Source organism: Sparus aurata, chromosome 7 (assembly GCF_900880675.1).
Source record: "Sparus aurata chromosome 7, fSpaAur1.1, whole genome shotgun sequence".
Classification (NCBI taxonomy): Eukaryota; Metazoa; Chordata; class Actinopteri; order Spariformes; family Sparidae; genus Sparus; species Sparus aurata.
This window is the reverse complement of record NC_044193.1, coordinates 25545108-25565858: the sequence shown is the minus strand read 5'-3', so window position 1 is coordinate 25565858 and position 20751 is coordinate 25545108. Positions and strand designations below refer to the sequence as shown.

Sequence of the window (20751 nt, the reverse complement as noted above, 5' to 3'; positions counted from 1 at the left end):
TCAGAAAAATCTTTCTTGATTCACACTGACAGTATCATATATATTATTTTATTATTATATTACTTATTAATATTCTAGATGTCTTTAGTAGCAGTTTATACACTTTTCCCCCAAATTCAACCAGACATATTCGGTCTCTTTGTAAACTCTGAAAATCTCCTCTAAACCTTTAAATAAAGTCCGCGGGGCTTGGACGGTGTTTCGCTGTGCAACATGAGTGTGTGATGACTGAAGAACTGGGACAGTGAAGTTAAAGTGGAATTATCAAGAGTTAGAATATCATTTTTTGCACTGAGGCTGTCTTACTCACTTAATCACACTACTGCAGGATTTTTCTCATTTACACAAAAAATCTAACAATTACTTGAATTGAACATCAGTTTGACTACTATTGTATACGATTTTGCATACGTTAAACATATTGTACTAGACAGCATTCTCTTGCAAACATCACGATACTGACCCACCAGTGACCCAGCACTATAGTATATCTGCATCATACTTACTGTCTCAGAAACAAATAGACAATGTTTAGTTAAGTATATATTGGTGCATTTGACTTTTTCAGGCTCAATGTTGCAGCGTGCTCTTTCCTGCATCGTTACCTCGTGGCTGATCTGGAGCTTTTGTTCTGCAGCCCGTGCATGCAAGCATCTCCCTCCTCGCTCCAGCAGCCGGTGAACGAGCCAGCCGGTGTCCACAGTGCATACCTGTGCTCGCTGACAAGTACTAACTCACTCTTCCTGCAGGCCATGACAGAGGAACGCACAGCAATCATAACAATCACAAGATGAATGTGGCCAAGAGAGAGGAAAGGGAGGGAGACAGTGAGAGTGTGTATAAAAAAAATTAGGGAAGAGAACGAGGGAATAAAGACACAGAGAGAGGAGAAACGGGTGAAGAAAAGGTGAGGGAGGAAGAGGAGGAGGAAAAATAAAAGTCAGGAGTTGCCCAAGGCCACTGCCTTCGGAGGAGTATGTGAGGGGAGGAGGGAGAGGAAGAGAGAAATCATTAAAGAACACCTGTCTGCTTCTGACTCCTAATAAATCAGGGTCCTCTTCATCTGTCCGCAGGTAGAAGGGAACATCATCTGACAGGGGCGGGGAGAGAAGAAGTAGAGAGTGGAGGAGGTAGATGGAAAGCCGTGATAACGCTGAAGTTCATCCCTACAGCAGAGCAGAACAGTATCTCCCAGATGACACATCAGCAGCTCAGAATCCCACGCTCAGGAGGCATATGCATTCATCAAACTAGATTTATTTGGCTCTAAAACGTCTTCAATGGAAAACAGCTCACGCACAAAATATGTCCTTCATCGAGGTACTATTTCACTCCTGTTTACAGTACCGTACAGTAGCAACGCTCATGAAACTCTGCAGAGCATTCGAGTAGAAAAGACGTGCTCAGTAAACATGTACAGTATATGCGTACGGACATATACGGTGCAGACGGGGGGGCAGTTGCAGTTTCTTCATCATGGTGAAGACGACAGACAATCTTAGTAATATTAACAGCTCACAATCAGTCTTCTAACAATTAACAGGAAAAAAGAGACTATTTGTTCTTTGCCTTTTTACAGTATCAGCTAGTTGTAAAAGGAAGGTGCACTTGGACCTCAGGGGTCATCACATAGAAAGCAACCGCACTGGGCACTCTACTGATTTTACACAGAACAGACTGGTTTACTCATTACGGGGTGTACTACTCAGCCTGGGCTGTTTAAAGTCATCGGGGTTATCTCAGCTCGGGTTTAAAGACCACAAATGTTTGACGGGATCCCGGAGTGCATGTGCAAATCACTGCATCCAGGTGAGAGTTGGACCGCCGGATGTCAGCTAAAACAAGATTTTCAGGAGGGATTCGGTTGCTCCTTCATGTCATTAAAAACATCTAACATCAATTTACTATAATACTGTTCAGACTTGGCTACTAGGTCGGGTCTGATGCAGGTGTCATGTCAGTGCGAATTTCTTACTGGACCCACAGAACCTGAAACACTGAAAGCATCAACAATCCATGCTGCAATTTTAATTAACCAGTGGAAAAAACAGCTAATAACTGGTACTGATGAGGCTTTGTTATGGTAGATATTGTGCCTGTGACTTGAGTGGCCATGAGGCTATTGAGCTTTCCCCCAAACTACACTGATTTCACAGCATTTTAATGTAACAGAAGCAAAAACTGTAAGCAGGCTGAAAGATATATTTGACATGTGTACATTAAAGGAGCAATATGTAAGAATTTTCACTTTGAACATAAAATAAATGAATTACAATGATCAATAGAATGTGAAGGAATAAGCCTGATATGTCAAAGACAACTACACATTGTGCTGTGGAGATTATCTTCTGGAGTTAGCATGATAATCAGTTAGCCCTGACCCTTCCTTTCTCGTAGCAGCACTTTGTACCTCACGAGGTGACAGTTACATTCACTGTAGCTTCCATTCTGCCCTCAATCAACAACATGGAGGTGGTTTTCTTGTCGGTTTGGCTCCTTGCACCCTGGGACTAACCTCACCAAATCACTTGCTCAGGCCTCTGGAGGTCGGCATTAAACGAAACCTGACGCTCCCCTATCTCAGGGCAGAATCAGCTAATAGTTAGCTACATGGCTAACTGAGCTAACAAGCTAATGATAGTTACAGTTAGCAGCAGTTAGCAACTACTTTAGTGTACCTTTCCAGAGATATGCTGCCTCTTATTTGTTTGTAGTATGAATTCGACAGGTGGCCAATTCTTACATACTGCTCCTTTAAATTGACTGGACCTTTGCTGTATATGCTGTTGAGTTGTGTAACTACATTATCCCAAATGTTTCCAACAATTTTCCAACCCAGACAAATCTGTAATTTTATTCAAGCTGACAGTGCGTTTCATTTGGTCGCCTGTCACTACGTCTTCTTGCCATCAGCGCGTCATCAAACTATATGTAATCACATTTCTCAGGGCGTTTTTGTTCTTTACTCATAGACTCCGCTCAGGCTACAGCCCAGTTTCCGGAGGGACAGTACCTGCTTTGGAAAAGACAGACGCAGATACTTTTCGGATCAGGGACAGATTTTTGAACAAAAACGTTATTTGTGTAGGCCTAATGTGAGTCATTGACATTCATCGGTCAGCCTGAAAATGTTCTCCAAATGAAAACGTGGGGGTAAGCTGGGCGAGCTTGGCTTCCACTGCACACCTGCTTATCATAATTTCTGTGCAGCAGTATGCACAGTAGTAAAATGAAAACAAAATACCAGTGCAGAGACAGTAATCAGCGGAAGGGAAAAAGTTCACTCGTGTTTTCCCAGATGTGAAGGAGTGTCTTTTCCTCAGGTGTTCCTCCTGTTCTCCCCTCACACCACTCCTCCACGCCGTAGTCCTAGCTCATGACTCCAAAGGACGCGTCGCTTCCTTCAGGGGAGGCGGTGCAGTTGGGTTTGGACACGGAAGGAATGGGGAAGGAGCAGAGAGACAGGGCAGCGAGTTAGTTCTGACGGACTGAATACTCTCAGAGATAAGGAGAGAGAGAGAGAGAGAGAGAGAGAGAGAGAGAGAAAAGCTGACACAGACAATCTCTGTTGCAACATGCTACTGAATTACAGCTGCCTGCTACCATATAACATTTAACTGACACCGGCAGTAAAACACGCTGTTTCAATTACACTGACTTAGAAAACATTTTTATGTTTTTTTCCCCGAGAATGAGACAAGATTGATGTCAATCTCTTGTGAGGGTGTAAAGTAAGGAGCTAGAGTCTGATTAGCCTAGCTTAGCATAAATTCTGAAAGGAGGGGATACAGCTAGTGATGGCTCAGTGCAGAGTAAAAAAATACCTTGCAGCACCTCTAAATCTTACTTATTAACATGCTGTATATAAGTTATTTAACCACTAACATACTGTAAACTGAAGGACAATTGGTGGTTTAAGTTCAGATATATGTACATATACAGTATATATACACATATATGTGCTGAAACCTTTTTTTTTATGAGCAGTTGAACTCAGTCTTGTTGTGGAGGTGACTCAGTTTGGCCCCTCTCAACCTTTACAGAGACTTAAACCACAACCTGTGCTCACTGACTGTATCTGGCAACCAGTGAAGCCAGAGATGCAGCGGATGGAGCTTGCCCAGCTGCCTCAAGTCTTTATGCTAATCTAGCTAATTATTTCCTGACTCCTCTCCATAGTTAACACACAGACATGATATAAAATACACTGGTAGGGCTGTAGTGTTCATCACCGGCATGTTTTCTTTTTGCCTGCTTGTAGTTATGTTAGTATTATCCTTGATAACAGAGAACTATCTTATGTTTTTACAGTATGATGCTGTTACAATGACGGATTGTAACAAAAACACAACACACAAGAGTTGTGTGTGATGAAATACCATGACGCACAGTTCATGTGTTTAATTGGCTAATGTAATTATTTTACATGTGACTTTGCATAATATGCAATATCTGAAATATATGCTTACAGATATTGTGATGTTAATTCAAACTGTATTACCTAGAACTATATGGATGACTCAGCTTATATCTCTAATAATTCCTGGCATGATTCAGTTTGCTTCACCACAACTGTTTTCATAAAGAGTTTCTTATGCACAATGAATGTTAAATTGGCTGTAAGCAATACTTTCTTGAAAATAGGTGTTAAATAGCTCCATATTCCAACAATAATCACTAACAAACATTAATAAGCATCCTATAAGGACTTATATGTGCCTTATCCTATAAACGATTATTGCAAAGACCTAAATATAAGACCTTATCCCTGTCTGATATTGTATGTACTCTTTGATCACACGTCAATGGAATCAATCTGGTGCGTTCTTTTTGGTTTGACCACTATGATAACTGAAATAGCGACGTCCTTTTTGAGAATGCAAAGAACTTACCTGTTGTGTCGTACTCACCTGTCATCATCCAGCAACATTCACTACATGAGATACGACAACAGCATGGGTCAGAGCACAGGGACACACACACATACACACACACACAGACAAAGATGAAAATACACTCTGTGGATCTGTATTCTCTACGAACAAACCGTGAATGTACAGGCTGCGATCCTCAGGTGCAGAACACATACTCCGGTGCAGTTTGTATTTGAACTGCTCCTGCTTGAGCATAATGGTTTTTCCTGAAGTTACTTCTGTCGTACATTTTGGTAACACATCAACAGTGGTGTTGATAGGAAATGACAATTTATGCCAACAGCCCACGAGGTCTCTGGATGTAATCAGATTCATCTGACGCTGACATATTTGGCTCAGATCCCACACAGATTACCTTTAATGATCATGTTGCGTGCAGTGTAGCAAGTTTATAACAGCTAGCAGAGCCGCAGGTGCTCTGCAAATGCTCTGCAGAGGCGTTTGTATGGGTGGGTGAACTGTTAAAAGCCTTTAAAATGTGGAATCTGTTTATGAGAATCAGCGGTCTCAGTGACAGGTTTAACGCTGTGTGTAACCTGTGAACTCTGCTGCTGCATTGTTTTCGCTGATCACCTGTGTGGAAGCCACAGAGCCCACAACACACTGCAGAACATCAATCATTAACAATATGATTCTGACATGTAGGTCAGATGTCACGAAGCTGATACGGAACTGACGCCAGTATCTATTTATTTGAATTATTAATTCTGAATAAAAACAGGTCAACAGCGATGTCTGTGAAGTATCCAGGGCAGCAGAAACGCCCTCTTGGAACATGATAAAGTGCCCTCTAGGGTGCCCCTGTAGTTCACTTTGAATGTATCACAACTTTCTGTGTGCTGATGCCCTGCTGCATACAGCTGGCCTTTTTAAAAAAAAAATTTCACCCCTGCCTCTCAACTATCCTGAGTCTGCCAGTGCTGCACACGACTGGTTCTCTTGGAGTATTTCTCACCAAACAGGGTCTCTGTAAGCCTTCAAGCCTCATATTTCCCTTGGTCTTGCCCTAAATTACAGAACTAGAGTGTTGGGTTTTATGAATGAAGTGTGTGTGGCATTGTGTGTGTGTGTGTACGTCCCATGTTCCACTGACCTGGGCTGGAGGTGCCTGGGGTGGCAGGGGCGGCCCCTCGGCCTCGACTCACCAACAGAGCCTCCTGGTTTTCAGCCAAAGCCTGCTTGGCCAGGTAGCGCTCCCTCTTGATCTTCAGCTCCAGCGATTCAGGGACGTCAGGTACGATCCAGTCGATGGCTCGCAGCACGAAGAACACCACATGCTAGAGGAGGGGAGACAGAAGCTCCTCATCAGAATGAAGAAAACTGTCTTTCCTGTCAAACCTGACATTGTGACTCTGTGTACACGACTATTTGGACATCACATGTGTAGATACGGGAAGCAACAATTTGATTTAGAGCTCGAAGGTGAAGTTCAAATCAGTATTTGGACAAAAAGAGCCCACTTAGTTGCACTCAATCCCACATCCACCATCCAATTTCCTCCTTTTTAAATACTTCTGTTTTTAAAAAAAACCTACAGTGCCCAGCTGTTCTAGGTATTTTTTTTAAACTACATTTGTCAGTTGTTTTCAAAGGGTTATGTGTTTTATATGAAAGAATGGGTTTCAAGGACAGAAAAGTACAGTTTTTGTCTTTTCTGTGAGAAGAAAATACACTATGAACCTACCTTGTCTTTTGATTCTGGTTCTTTAGAAATTTAAGACGTTTATAAACTGAAGTTTACTCCACTGTTGATACCATAAATATGCTAAAATGAGGAGAAGAAGGGGGAATTGCCGGACAAATTTGGAGATTCCACTATTCAGAGGTCTTGAACGATGCTTGATAAATGAAGGTGGACGGGGCTGAAAAGGATGCAACTAATTGAATATAAACACATTTTAAAAAAGGCGGGGCCTATGATAGGTGCTGAGTGAAGTAATGGAATTGTAGAGAAGAAGGCAAAGGCACAAGGTAAAAGCAAAGTGTCAAAGAGAAGAAGAAGAATGAAGACGTAAAAGACGTAAAACTGTGTGCCACCAAAAAAAAACAGATAAAAAATAAATAAATAAAAAATAAAAAAGACACTCAGCGAGATCTTAATGAGCAGTACTTCAAGTATGCGCCTAAGAGGCACGGAGAGATGAGGGTGCAAGATAAAATGAATACAATGACAGGAAGAATGAAACAAATGAGCGAACACAGTGACGCAGCAGCTCCCTTCATACCTCGAAAGCGATGATAAAACCAAGTCTGACGGCGAGAAGCTCCCAGTAGAACAGCGAGTAGTTTCCATTGTTGTCTCTGAACGCTTTATATCTACAGAAGACAAACATTAAATACAGAGCTACTGCAAAACATGCAGCAGTGTGTGATGGCGAGTGTACATTAACATGCAGCATGCACATGACGTCTAAAGGTGACTAACACTACCCTCTGTTGGTCAAGTCTGTGATCTGAAACACTGACATTTTAAAACTTTAAAGGATTCTACTCAAATGACACAAGATCAGGCAAACTGTGGAATTTGGCACCAAAGACCACTTCCCCACTCCTAGATTGTATGCATTCAGACCATGAGCAGTGACATGACAGTGTACCTGCACATGGGGTACTCAGTGTAGTTAAGTGGGGCGTAAGCCAAGGTAAAGTTGACGTATCCGTTGAGATCATTATCGAACTTGTACTGGTAAAGCAGGCGAGGTAAAAAGTCGGATGTGAAGGCTATTAGGAAAGCCTGCAGGCAGGAAAGAGAAGAACAAGAAATTATTATGTTTTAGAGAAGAGGTCAGTATCCAGTCTGGTGTTCATATCGCGCTCAAGCGACTCACGTTGGCGATGACGGACAGGTGTGACAGAGCTTCCAGGATGTTGAACCAGACTCCGATGTTCTGGGCGCGCTCAGCCACCGGCCGGCGGTACTCGCACACAAACTTGTGGGCGTCCAGACGAATTTCCACCCAGTTGTTGAGGAGTGCAAACAGCGGAGCGAGGGGGAACGCCGCCACGAAGATGGTGATGAAGCCAAACTGGAGCACTGCAGCAGAATGAGTCATTTTCAACTGGTGCAGTGAAACACAGCCGACAATAGAAACTTTTCACATTATTCCCGCAGAGACAAGATGTTCTTTAGACACAGCAGAGAATACTTGCCCATCTCTAGGTACTCTTCAAACAGGCCTTCGCACTCCACCAGCTGGTAGTCCTCCTCCCAGCGCCGAGGCTCTTGGGATGCCTTCCCCCCGAGCACCTTGGCCAGAGTTCTCTTCTGCTGCCAAGCCTTCACTTTACTGTCAGCGCAGAGAGAAAGAGAGCACGCTTACAAAAGAGAACATTTTTATTATTTCTTGTCTCTACAGTGTCATTTTTCACCCTGAATACAAACTTTAACTTAGATATATAACGTGGGCTTCCGTGTAAATGATATGTAAGTATACTCAAAGTTTTAATGTTATATTTGAAAAATACATTTTAAAACAACAAGCATATGCTTCAAGAATGTATCACCGGTAATACATTAATAACAAATACTGATATGTTTTTAAAAATCTAAATTTTAAAAATTACTCTAAATATTTATTTGCATATACTCAATAAATTGTAATATATTATTTTTCAATATGTACAAAATGGCAATGATTGGCCTATTTGTTAATATATAGAGATATATTAATAATTGCAACACATTATTAAATATATATATATATATTTAAATACATATGAAGATGACACTAATTTCAATCATATGCTTGTTTCAATTCTTCTTATCTGTGTAATATGTATTTGCAAAGCGAAAATATTGTCATTACACTGTTTAATCGACACAAATTATGGACAAAAAACTAGAATGGTAAGTAATATGTAACTTTTTCAGACCAACATTGTTGACCAGTAGGACTTCTAGATGGGCAATGGCCTCTTTTTGGTCTCACCTCACCATCACTCAAGATACAAGCCTACTTTGCTCTAAAGTTTACACATACAAATGTAAAAATATTGCTTTAAAGTGTGTCTAGAACTCATGTAAGCTCCCTCACAAACTACTACTCCTTGTATCAAGAGCTCTGTCTTGTAAAAAGTGGCATAGTGCACCTTTAGTATATTTTATCTAGATATATGATCCCTTAGTCTCAAACCTTTAAAAGCAGTTGCAGATGGCTCTATTGTGGCTTTGCACCTCACATCTTACACACAATCTTTGATTTATATCGCGACACCTTCACAAGCTTCTCCGTCCTCGGTCACCAGGAGAGTCAAGTTAAAGAAAGCACACCCAGTCCTGCATGCTGACTCTCACAAAAAGCTGTTGAAGTTAAAGCACCTGATATGAAACAGATCAGACAGGAGGGCAGGGTTCTCAGACACGAGCAAGAAAACTAGAACTGGTTTGACTTTTCAAAGAGGAGGATGCTGCCACCCGAAGGATGCCCTGCCACTGTCAGGTCTGGATTAAAGCCATGGTGATCAATAGAGTAAACATTGTGGGATATATACGTCCAGTGCTGCAGAGGTAGCCTATAGCAATGATCTTTACTGCACCAAACAAACAGCTGCAATCAGGATGCAGCAGTCTGATGCAACACTTGTCATGCAAGTAAAAAAAAAAAAAAAAGTAACATAGGATTTAATGAACTCATGGCAGGTTTGAAAAAAGTCCAAAACCCTAAAAGCTGTTAAGTGAACGGAGGAGAACTAAATAAACATATTGCAACATAATATTTGCAGTATGTATAGTTTATACTGTACAATGGATATCTGAATGGGAGACATACGGGATTATGAACTCCTGAATGTTGTTGATGATTTGCTTTCCCACCATGATGATGAAGAGTTGCTCAGCCAGTTCTATGAGGCAGCCCCCGGGACCACACTGCAGCAGAGTGTGAAGACACACAGAAACACAAATAGTGTTGACACAGCTAGGCAGGTTTGGATAAAAATACAACACAGCAGGGATCTGGAATATTTTCTCTTTTTAGACACAAAGTATAGACTCACATCTTCATTTCTCATCCCAAACAAGGTCCCATAGTTGGTGGGATAACCCACAAACCTTTACACACACAGAGAAGTTAAGACAGTTAAACTCTTATGTGGCATATAAGGTTTTTCATTTCTCTGTCGTTTCTGTTTGACTCATTTCTCACCTTCCTTTAAAGAAAGCCACGTAGAATGGGGACGAGTAGAAGTTGACAAACTGGAAGATGAACACCTTCATGATGAAGGCGTTGTCATACTGGGTTTGTGTTCTGTGCATCTCTGCAACGGGGAAAAAATGACACATTGTGTTTAAGACATTTGATTGGTGATGATAATCTTACTGTTTTAATCTTCCAGGTAAGTTTATCTCATACAGTAATAGTAATTACTGTAGTAATTAAATAATCTAAGTAAGTAAATCATCTTTCTATTAGGTTATGTCTTGTTTTTAGTGTAAAAGGACATGTTCATGCAAAAATGATCATCTTTTTCTTTATCTTCTCACTCTCTTGTCAATGGAGGATGATACAAAAGTGTTGTAGCACCCTTCTAATCAACTGAAGTAGATGGGAACTTGAAACAATAATGAAAAGATGTTATTTACACTCTCAATGTGTGGTCAAACGTGTGCACCCGCATCTGATGGGATGCATTTAGCCGAGCAGCTACAGGGAAGATTTTCACTCTCCACAAAGGGTGTAAATAACATCTTTTCAAATCAATGTGGGATCTTTGGGATTTGGAACAAGCTTTTCTGTTTATTTGTTTATTTGTTTTGTTGGTTGGACTTCACTTGTTTAGGATGCTGCATCTCTGTTCTGCTGTGAAGCTCCAGAAATGTTTTGTGGACCACACAACTTAACCTGACTTTCCAACCGGCATTAGGGCTGAGAAGGTGACGACTGAATTAAAATTTTTGGGTGAATCTATCCTTTAATTGGCATGTTAATAAGGGTCGGCACACTAATACGCTAAACTAGGATGGTGACCATGGTAAGCTCCGAGTTTATTAGCCTGTCCTGTTATGTTTACTGTAACGACTACCTAAAGTCTAGATTAGGTGATCTAAGCTGGTAGGATATGAAAATCACCACCATCTTTTAAAGTAACATAGGAGGTAAAGTAATGTATCTTGACTTGCTGGATAGCTGAAAGTAGCTAATAAAGCCTATATCCAACAGTTTGTAGAGACTAACTGAGCTGATGCAATGAGTGTTTTCATGGCTTTAGACTGACGCAAAAGAAGAGATCCTGTTTCCTGAACCTACTCTTATTATTATTACGATGTAAATATGTGTGTATCTATTGCGGATCACCTCAGATGATGCAGGTAATGTAATACGTTGACTGAAAGATGTGTTTGTGTGTTGCAGTGATGCGTGCCCTCTCCCACTCTGCGCTGCAAAGTCTCGTTGTTGCCTTCACTGACAGACTATTTATACCCCAGATCCTGAGATCAAATTCAGGACATCATCCTCAGCATTTAGTTAGCGAGGACACAGTGACAGGCTGATATCAATACAGTGTCTTGAGGTTTGAGGGGTTAGAGAGCAGTATTGATTCTTACCCCATTTAGTGAGCTGCTCAGCTAATGCAGTGTAGACCCGGCCCATCAACAGGATGAGGCCCAGATTCACGATACTGCTGGAGATGTTGGCTATGGTCCCTGCCTGAGGACGAGATGACATACACAAATAAACACACGCTGAGAGGGCACGGAGCTGGTGCACACATGTTGTGGTCATAACAAGAAAGAATAATATCATATATTGTCATAAATCCATGTTCTATGCTGCTCTGATATACCTCTGTACGCAGGACAGGGCTGCCAGTGTGGAACATCATCACGCTGATGATTCCGCGGCACATGACCACCGTCACCAGGAAGATCATCACCACGCACAGCTGCGGGGGAAGATGCAGGCATACTGGGTCAGGAACATCACGGTAAGGTGAATTTTGTATGGGAAACTTTGAAACGTTTGATTTAGATGGTGCTTTTCTGCAGGTTTCCCCTCCCTCGGGCTATATATTACGTGGCACACCAGCTAAGCCAAATGGAGTGCGGCCATCCTTATCTTCACCACTCCCCACAGCAGTGAAAAAGAAGGCTGTGTGACTGGAGAGGCCTCAATCTCAGTGATTCCTCTCAGTTTGTTCTGCAGATTTCTGTATTTGATCACAGGTACTATTCTACGCAGTTTGCCTTAACAGACTGTGGGTGCTGGTGCAATGGTACGATTTAAAATGTTCCACCTCCACCAGTATTGTCAGGAGAGGGGTGGGTGTAAGCTGATCCTCAGATCCCCGTCCAAGAACAACTTAATCCTGAGACTGAGCCTACTGTGCACAGCTGAGATTATCAGATCATATCAAGCCCTGTGGGCAAATGACCTGGATTCATTCTTTGAAAAGAGGCTCAGTTACTGCAGGATGGAGTGGAATAGCGCACAGGTGTGAACCCCACCTGTCTTTATCTTCAGGATCACAAAAGTAAAGCTTAACAGACACTGAGACTCTTGACTGAAACCCAGTATGAAGAGAATAACTGTAAGAATAAGAGAAGGAGAATACATTTACACGTACTTGTATTGGATCTGGTTAGGATGACACGTCAGGATCAAGTCATGATAAAAATTATTTCCAAAGAGAACAATTGGACTAAGCGCTCATAATAATTCAAGCAAACTGCACAGAGTAGAAATGAGTCACACTGAATGGCCAATGTCAGACTATTTCAGTTAAAGTTTCCCTAAATTCTTTAAAAAAAATTTAAACAGGGTCTCACCATCATAATGATGACCATGGAGCCAGTAAACATGCGGGACAGCCGGGTCTTCTCAGGGAAGTAGGGCTCTTTGACCCCAGTCACTGGGTTTGCCTCCATAGTCGGAGCCATGGCTGCAAACTCTGGCCGAGGTCGCTCCTGAGGGGAACACAGTCGTGACATTAACATCTATAGACAGTTCTTGCCGATTTGGCAGGTGCAGGTTTGGAGACCCAAGGTACATGAACCAATGTCTAAAGAGCAGGTTCCTTTGAGGTGAGGCGTGTAACTTCCTTAAAATTTTTGTGACAAGGGTTTACAAGTTTTACTGTGTAATTCACTTCATCTGCAAAAGTAATGTAAATTCTGTGTACAATGGTAACAGGGGAATAAACACTTATCTAGGATCCAACTTAATGCTAATGGTACACATTACGTACTTAATGCGCAGCTAACGATTAGCTTGATACAGAGTAATTACAATGGTTTCAGTACTGTTTCTTTCTTTTTTGATGCATCAGTTTTGGAGGTAGTGTCCGTTGAGGCACACTAAACACTTATATTGGCTAAACAAACAAGGTTTATGTTTTAAGTTTTATTTCATTAGGCTACACATATCCTGGCCCAAGCCAACAATCATGCTACCTTGTCCAACAAGCTAACACAACCTGCAATTTACCTAATGTCAACCATTTACCCTTGTGTTTATTTAGCTATTTTAGTATGTCTTGTGTAACACTGCAGGAAACAATATTTAGCTAGCTGTTGGGATTTGGCCTTTGGCTGTTAAACAATTCTTTGTTGTTAAAAATTGTTGTATAATGTTCCTATGGGGCAAAGAAAGAGCATTTCCTGAGGGGGAAACAAGAAGTGCTACTATAACTCTGCTTACGAACAATCTGTCATCCTGCCAGCTGAGGAACACTACAACCCATTTCCATGATTTCTCATTGACTCACTCAATAAAACAGCGACTCCCACACTGCTTTAAAAAATCATGTTTGGCCCATTTTCAAATTAGTACCTGTCCCTTTTGGTTTGGATCTGCTATTCCTATTTTTGTCAAGGATGAGATACATCGCACTTCTGGAGAGGCATTTTCGTACTGAAAGCAAGTGAGAAAGGAAGGAATGTGAGACCTCTTCTTCGTGAAAGTCCATGCAGTCCCAGTGATGGGCCAGGGTGGCCATCTTTCGCTTCCAGTACTCCAGGAAGGTTACAGCCCAGAAGGACATGAACACACTGAAGAGGACCGTACCTGGGTGGTCAAATAAGTAGCCCACCTGCATCGCAGAAAGGTACAGGACAGACGTTGTGAAACAAATATGAGGTTTTAGTCTATTTGTACAGTGAAATGATTGGAAAGTTCATTACCTTGGCCATGGCACAGATATCAGACATGTTCCAGGCCTTGCATGTGTTGCAGAGAGGACACATCAGATAACTCGCTCCACTGTTACAGACCTCCTTGCTGTTGACAGGCACATAAAGACAGATTAGTTGCAATTGAGAAAACCTTTGACTGAAACAGAGACATTTCTTGTATGCATACAGATCCAGGTTATGTAAATTGAGTGAGAGAATAAAACAGAGGAAAGGTTTTGTAATCAGTCTTCCTGAGCTACTGCACTTTTACTTGTTATCTGTTGAGTGACTGAAACATGACCACACGTGAGATCTGCTGCACAAATACAGTCTGGTCTCACTAAGAGACATCCATCTTCTTTATCTATATAAGGGGGACATTATTCTCCGCTAATTGTACATTATCACATGAGACGACTGCAGTTTTTTTGTTGCCACAAACTGCTCTCCATCCGTTCTCGACTAATCAATGGCTTTAATCTACAGTGTGAACTAATGGACCTCATGATTTCTGATCCTCTCTAATATCTCTTGTGAATATAGTGGGAGGAATGTTCTGCCACTGAAACCTACAAGATGATGCAGAACCTGAATGTTGAATAGAAACAATAGGTACGGTAATATTACAGTAAAAACACTATACAGGTACAGATACCCTGAAGGAGAACTGATTGTACAATGCTGTGTAGGCAGAGTCCACTGTGGTGATAATTAATGTACGATGAGCTGGGCACAGATACATCCCATGTGGATTGTATAATTATGGGGCTTGTTTTCATGCAGAACAGACCCAGCTTTGATGCTGTGGTATATTTGTATCTCAAACTGTGCTTGCTTAACATAATCAGGGAGGAAGTGTGTGCGTGGAGTTTTAATTTCGAGGCAATTTCTGGCGTCCATTAAAGAAAAAGTTCAACATTCCGGGAAATACATTTGTTTGCTTTCTCTCCGTAAGATGCAAGATGAGTAGGTCGATACTGATGTCATGTCTGTGCGTTAAGTACAGAGCTGGACTATGGTTGTTGTGCTGGATGCCAGATACGGTCTGTAAGCACTTGTTTTAGGGTTAGGGTTAGTCCTGATGGTACCAAACCCGGCAACCTCACTTTGGCGAAAGGACTCCAGGAAGTCACTGTCACCAAGTCAACATTCTGGGGTGTGTCCATTTTGCTTAATTTATCATGTGTTATGTTTAACTTGAGACAGTGCCAATTATGCAATTATGCATCCAATTATTGTATGCTACTTTTTAAAAAACATTCTGAGTTGAATTGCTTTTGTATAGTTTCTAGTTTTTGTTACTATTCTTCTTTGTATTTTATCTTCCTCTGTTTATCTGCACTAATTGCTGTCCTTGTGCTGCTACAACACCTGACCTCACTCTCTGTAAACCAATCAAGGCTCATCTTATGTGAAACATCAGACAAACAACAAACAGCATATTTCTGTGTAGTGTGTGCTCTCACGCTGGTGTGTTGGTACCCATGGACATGACTCCAGACACAAAGACCAGGGTTCCAACCACTGCAGCGGGCAGCAGCCAGGCTGTGTAGAAACCTACAGAGACATAAAGGTCCATTAGGCTGCAGCTCCCGGCTGATGCAGAGAGGATGAGCCATTTAAGTTCTGCGCTGCTGTTCAATACTGGGATGTCCTCGATGAAGAGGTCAGGTTGGTGTTGCAAACGCGTGTCTAATGCTGAGGATGAAAGTTTTATTGACTCGAGATTTCGCTCATGATATCTGTTGACAAAGTTCAATGTGTTTACTTCTCTCTAACCCAGACATAATGGATTCTACCTCCCATGACAATTACCCACTTCTGCTGAAATGCAGAATGTGTAACTCTCTGTGCACCAGGTGCATTTTTTTCCCAGATAAATCTAGCAAGCAGGTGTTTAGAGCAGTGAAAGCTTTCCTGGCTAATGCCTGGACGACAGCTGGCTGGACTGTCCGCCTGAAATATCTAAACAACTACTGTACATGTATTAGATGTCGTTTATCAGGTAAAAATGTGCGTGAGTGTAAGTATGAAATCCTTATACTCAGTATTTGGAGGCAGCTTTGTCGGCAATTACAATTTGTCACACTCTGAGGGACAGTCAGTGCCTTGGAGATGTTTTATTGTATCATTCTCATAATTTGTACTTTCCAATAACCTCGTGGACTTGTTCAAAATGTTCCGTTGTCTAAATGAAACAGGTTTTCCGTCAATGTGACACATCACCTAGTGGATTCATTTATCTAACCTCATATCACATCGTGCCTTGATTTCACTAAATGAATACATATGCAATCAATATTTTGGTTTGTATTTTAACTGAATTTTTCAAAGACTTGATTAGACTTTTTTCTGTTAAAAAAAATGCACATCAAGATGAGACGGGTTGAATATTCTTAACAGGGACAATAACTTATATATGTATCTGAATAAGAACTTCTGTTTACCCAGCCAGGCAAAGTAGAGTGCAATCTTCTCTCCAAAGTACTCCCTGATGTGGTCCAGTGGTTGGTACTTGGACCATTTCCACCAGCGGGCCCAGTAGTGGTAAAGGATCTGCCTCTGGTTCAGCTCATCAGGGCGAATCTCGAACTTTGGAAGCTGAAAGGGGCCCTGTGAAGAAAACAAAACATGTTGGTTAGAGAGGGAAATAGCACAAATCTTGCATCGGATTAGGAAGGGGGCTAAATAATATCTGACCTCATGCAGCGGGAAAGCTGCTGTGTACACCCCTTCGTTCACCAGTCTGTCCACACCCACCTCAGCCCTCTTCCTTTTCCCGTACACCGTCCTTGCAAGAATCTCATACACCTGGAAAAAAACACAATGTCTTACTCAGTGAGAGAACAATAAGACTGATTATATGAACAGTAGAGGAATATCTGTCACTCACAATACGGTGTCTCTGCGTATTAGTGAAGTAGTTTTCATGGTCGTCACAGCCGAGGAACCTGTAGACGAGACAAACTTACTTCTGTATACTGTGATATAAAGTTCACAGATCTTAATATTCACCATCGTCAGTTACAACTGACCTGTTCATCTTTGACTTGCGGAAGGCACATGTGTAATAGTCCAGCGGCCTTTTTGGCACTGACTCCATCATCACATTAGGTATGCATAGTCTACTCAGTACGCGAGCAGATGTGTTTAAGTCCAGGTTCGGCTGTGCCTGCAAGACAAACACACAGTCGTTCAGTGTGCAGGATGTTTTGATCCTTGTCTTTATAAAGTTACAATCCTTAAAGCTTCGGGTTACTTGTCAACACGTGTGGTCGCTGGTGGTTAATGCTCTGTACATTTTTGTGATAAAGGTCCCGGAGTTATGTTTGAAATGATCAAAATCAACCAGCAGCTTCTCTGTCAGTGACTCAACAGAGGAATAGCAACTCGTATCTGTTTACAACAAAGCAAAACAGGCCGTGGGCTGGGAGGATTCACCGTGACGTGTTGTTTTTAGACAGCAATGCCGTCCGACACGGTAATTATCAACTCATCGGCTTTTGTCCCCCCACAGCAAGATCAGGATGTACAAGCTTTTTTTTTTTTTTTCCCAGTGAAACCCTTGTGTGTGGGTATCCATTTGAATCCTGTTCAATGAAGGCCTCCTCCATCAGTGACAATAAATACTGTTGTTTGATGTACAACAAGACAGTCTACAGCTGCAGTGCCCAGACTTTCACTTGGAGGGCGAAAACTCAAATTTAATGGTCAGCCACCGGCTGAAAGTAAACACCAGATGATTTGGACTGTTTTGTTAAGATTGAAAATGGTACTCGGATCCCAACTGATTTGCTTTCAGCGCAAAGTCTCTCTCTCTCAGATTATAAAGATGAATTAATAACTGGAATCCTAAAAATGTGCAACATCACAATTTCATAAAAACGATCTTTATCGTCTTCTAGAGGCATCGAGCAGGCCAAACTCAACATAATGGGGGGCCAACTTTGCTCGCAGGAGTCATGTTTTCCCCTCACTCTTCTTTAGTTCATCTGATTTGCTCCTGTTTTTCCAGTGTTGCCCGGTCCCGTCTACCCATCATGTTAACCTGAATTTGTTTCCGGATTCTTCATGTTTTTCTGGTTTGTCTATAGCCATGCACACAGATCTTTGAGACTGTACTTTGAAACAACAATTCTTTAAACTGCATGCTAACATCAGCATGTTGATATGTGCACAATGACAATGCTACTCTAGTGATGTTTAGTAGGTGTAATGTATACCATGTAACATGTGCAACTTAGCATGTCAGCATAATAATTTACACCTGTTAGAACTAAAGATGTAGTAGAGCCGAGGCTGTTGAGAAAGTAATTAGACTTGCATGTATTTAGTCAAAGTATTCAATAAATTAAAATGTTGACAATGATGATGGCACACATAAAAGTCAGGGGATCATCAAAGTTGTTACAACTTGAATATGTTTACCACATTCAGTGGCAAGTCATGCAATAAAGCTTCAAACACAATCAAAATTGCCTCTAAAGTCTAAAGGATACATTGTCTGAAAACCATGAAATGTCATAAATAAACTGAAATGAACATGATGTTATGGAAAGTCATCTTGTAAATTTCATCCTGCTAGTTTGCACCGAAGAAAAAGGTAGATGATAACCAAGATCATAATCATTAGGCATCTCGGCATGGCATCTAGAAGTTGTTGAGATGTGACCGACTGATGGAATTACAGTGCCATTCATAGAAATCTTGAATTATACTTTTAATATTATATTAAAATATATTATTTAATTACAAACAGCAGCACTGACCTGCAATGGAGCTCTCACACAGAGTTCCTCAGCGTAACACACCAACACATCCCAAGGAGCGCTGATTTTCAGAAAATGTATTGTTTTCTTTTCATTCGCTGTTTCCTCCTGAAAGAAGGAGAGGCAACATAGACAAGGCGTTGATCAATAACTCGACATGAAGAGTCAGTAGGTTTCGTACTTTTTAATGAAATGAATAATCTGATCTACCTTTTCCATAAGCAATCCAACACTCTCCAGATTCTGAACAAACTTCTCCCTCCACTGCGCCAGCTGTGCCTTCCTCCGCTCAGACCTGCTGCTCTCCTCAGTGGGCACGGCCTCTCCCTCCTCACCCGTCACCTTCCCCTTCCCTCGTCTCTTCCTCCGCGAGCGAATCTCCCACACGAGCACAAAGTCTAGACCCAAATCAACCATAAATGTCCGAACGGTTATACGGAGGGCTGACTCGGTCATCCATCAGTGAGCTTGTGACAACCAATAACGATGCTGCCTACCGATTTTGGTCCTTCCATCTCTGAAGTAGTTGCCCAGCTGTGGAAGTGGCTGGCTGCTTCTTGTGTTACAGTGAACATGAATGGGATCATCATCACCCTCTGTATATTCATCAGCAGCTGCGGCTGAAAGCTAAAAGCATCCAGTTTAGATGTTAATAAAAATCTCTTAATCAATTAAAAACAAGTGAGGGCTGCAGGCAAAAACAAGCCATTTTCTACTCACTCTCCTGCCTGTGAACCCTTTTTGTCTGCATATGAGCAGTTAATTCCCTTTTGATGGGGTTAAACCATGAAATCATAAAAGTGCCATTACACAGCATCATAAAAGCCTCCACTTTGCAATAATGAGTCCAGAAAGATGAGAACGGAAAATGATGAGAGGAATCTTTCAGTGTAGTAAAGTCACATTTCAGCACAAGACATTTAGATTTTCCCTGTGATGCACTCTGCCTGACACCACAGTGTTGATCAGATCCACTGCAACATCTCAGGGAAGTCACTGAGGTGTGAAGGGACGAGGCGAGCAGCAGGGTTACGGCTGCCGTGTCAGGGTGCAGCTATTTTTTGAAATCCTCGTGATTCCTCTGAGAAAGGAAAACTACATTGCAGCGTTACAGGAACAAAGTAAAACAGTGCTCACAAATCTCGGCGGGATGTAGCTCCCGTTGTGCAGACTCCCGTAGCTGTCTGTGGTTTGTGCTTCACCTCCATAGTCCAGATCCAGGAGGACCTCTCTGTCGCCCCTCTGCAGCTCTGAGCCCTTCCTCAACATGATGAGGAGGGTGACAGAAGGTGTTGTGGCTGGACACAGACACTAAGCATTCAGACAAATTGTACTGCAGGAGAAATCTGTGCTCATTACTGAAGTCATTCACAGAGCACAACTAGAAACAGGCTTTAAAGAAAGAGACTGGAAAGAGAAAAAATAGTGTGTGGCACTGTACCTTCGCTGTGGTTAAAATTAGGCTGCCGCTAAAGTCTGGATCTGCAGCAATCTGTGCTCCTCTCCTCCTCTCCCTCCTCTCCCTCCTCTCCGTCTACGCATCCGTCAAGCTCCTCTGCTCCACCGACAGAGCTACCGTAATGGACCTAAGATGCAGGCAGCGGCGGGCGCTGTGCTGCATTTCAGCAGAGGGAGTGTACATCATGAGATACAGCACAGCGCACATCCCCACTTCATAAATAATGTAATAGTCATTCAGGGGCAGAGAATGGGGGGGGATGAAGTCAGAGCCCTCTCTTACATGTTCATTATGCATGTGTGGGGGAAATCCCCTCTTTGATGTTGATGTGTATTCCCTCCTCCACACAAGCAGTTTTGCACATTTTGTTTAATTGGTTTAGAGACGTACACAGGATTAACATAAATTATTAAGAGCACTAGAGGAGAAGCGCCACCCCTCTAAGATCTACGTCCTGATGTGCGTCATCATCATTGACCA

The 20751-nt window shown here is 41.9% G+C and overlaps 1 protein-coding gene across 5 annotated transcripts; it reads right to left on the bottom strand.

The window, feature by feature from the left end:
* Window positions 1–1237: 1237 nt before the first annotated feature.
* ano11 (anoctamin 11) lies at window positions 1238–20481 on the bottom strand. Of its 5 annotated transcripts, none has more exons than XM_030424055.1 (24): window positions 20254–20479; window positions 19950–20110; window positions 19310–19439; window positions 19023–19210; window positions 18813–18920; window positions 17079–17215; window positions 16937–16994; window positions 16744–16854; window positions 16491–16656; window positions 15510–15600; window positions 14053–14149; window positions 13818–13961; window positions 12700–12837; window positions 11718–11816; window positions 11479–11581; window positions 10079–10190; window positions 9930–9984; window positions 9704–9801; window positions 8085–8221; window positions 7763–7968; window positions 7532–7668; window positions 7160–7250; window positions 6028–6211; window positions 1238–4933 (listed from the first exon to the last, which is right to left on the bottom strand). In XM_030424055.1, the coding sequence occupies exons 2-24, from the start codon at window positions 20079–20081 to the stop codon at window positions 4917–4919; spliced, it is 2739 nt and encodes a 912-aa protein (XP_030279915.1). In that variant the 5' UTR covers window positions 20082–20110; window positions 20254–20479; the 3' UTR covers window positions 1238–4916. The 5 variants fall into 5 exon arrangements, with proteins under 5 accessions (XP_030279915.1, XP_030279914.1, XP_030279916.1 ...); XM_030424054.1 differs by having other exon boundaries at window positions 1238–3401; XM_030424056.1 differs by having other exon boundaries at window positions 1238–3401; window positions 6080–6211.
* Window positions 20482–20751: the final 270 nt, after the last annotated feature.